At 33.9% G+C, this 304-nt stretch overlaps 1 protein-coding gene across 1 annotated transcript in view; it reads left to right on the top strand.

Moving 5' to 3' along the window:
• Positions 1-304, top strand: part of LOC125504899 — a gene marked incomplete at both ends in the record, with an annotated part of 1,686 nt that overhangs the window by 933 nt on the left and 449 nt on the right. The window contains 1 exon segment of the mRNA XM_048667573.1: positions 1-304. Coding sequence (XP_048523530.1) covers positions 1-304 — 304 coding nt within the window.

Below are 304 nucleotides of genomic sequence, written 5' to 3'. Positions count from 1 at the left end.
GCAGCCAATCGATTCCTGGGATGCTCTTGTTATTCACATTATTTCATTAAAATTAGATAGTGTAACCCGCAAAGAATGGGAAATTGAGTATTCCAAGCTAAATGTTAGTAACCTTAAAGTGTTTACAGCCTTTTTACAAGAAAAGTCCAAACTTCTAGAGACGCTTTTCATGAATAATCCTTCAAATATTCTATCAAAAGGAAAAAGACATTCCTTTGTAGCTTCCAATAGTCCTAGATGTTCGTTTTGCAACAAAGAACATACGGTCTACAATTGCAAAGCCTTTTTAGAGTTAAATGTGAAT

Source organism: Dendroctonus ponderosae, unplaced genomic scaffold, assembly GCF_020466585.1.
Source record: "Dendroctonus ponderosae isolate FM_Combo_2020 unplaced genomic scaffold, Dpon_F_20191213v2 Dpon_F_20191213_6, whole genome shotgun sequence".
NCBI lineage: Eukaryota > Metazoa > Arthropoda > Insecta > Coleoptera > Curculionidae > Dendroctonus > Dendroctonus ponderosae.
Note: the sequence above shows the minus strand (reverse complement) of the source record. Positions and strands in the feature narration are given on the sequence as shown.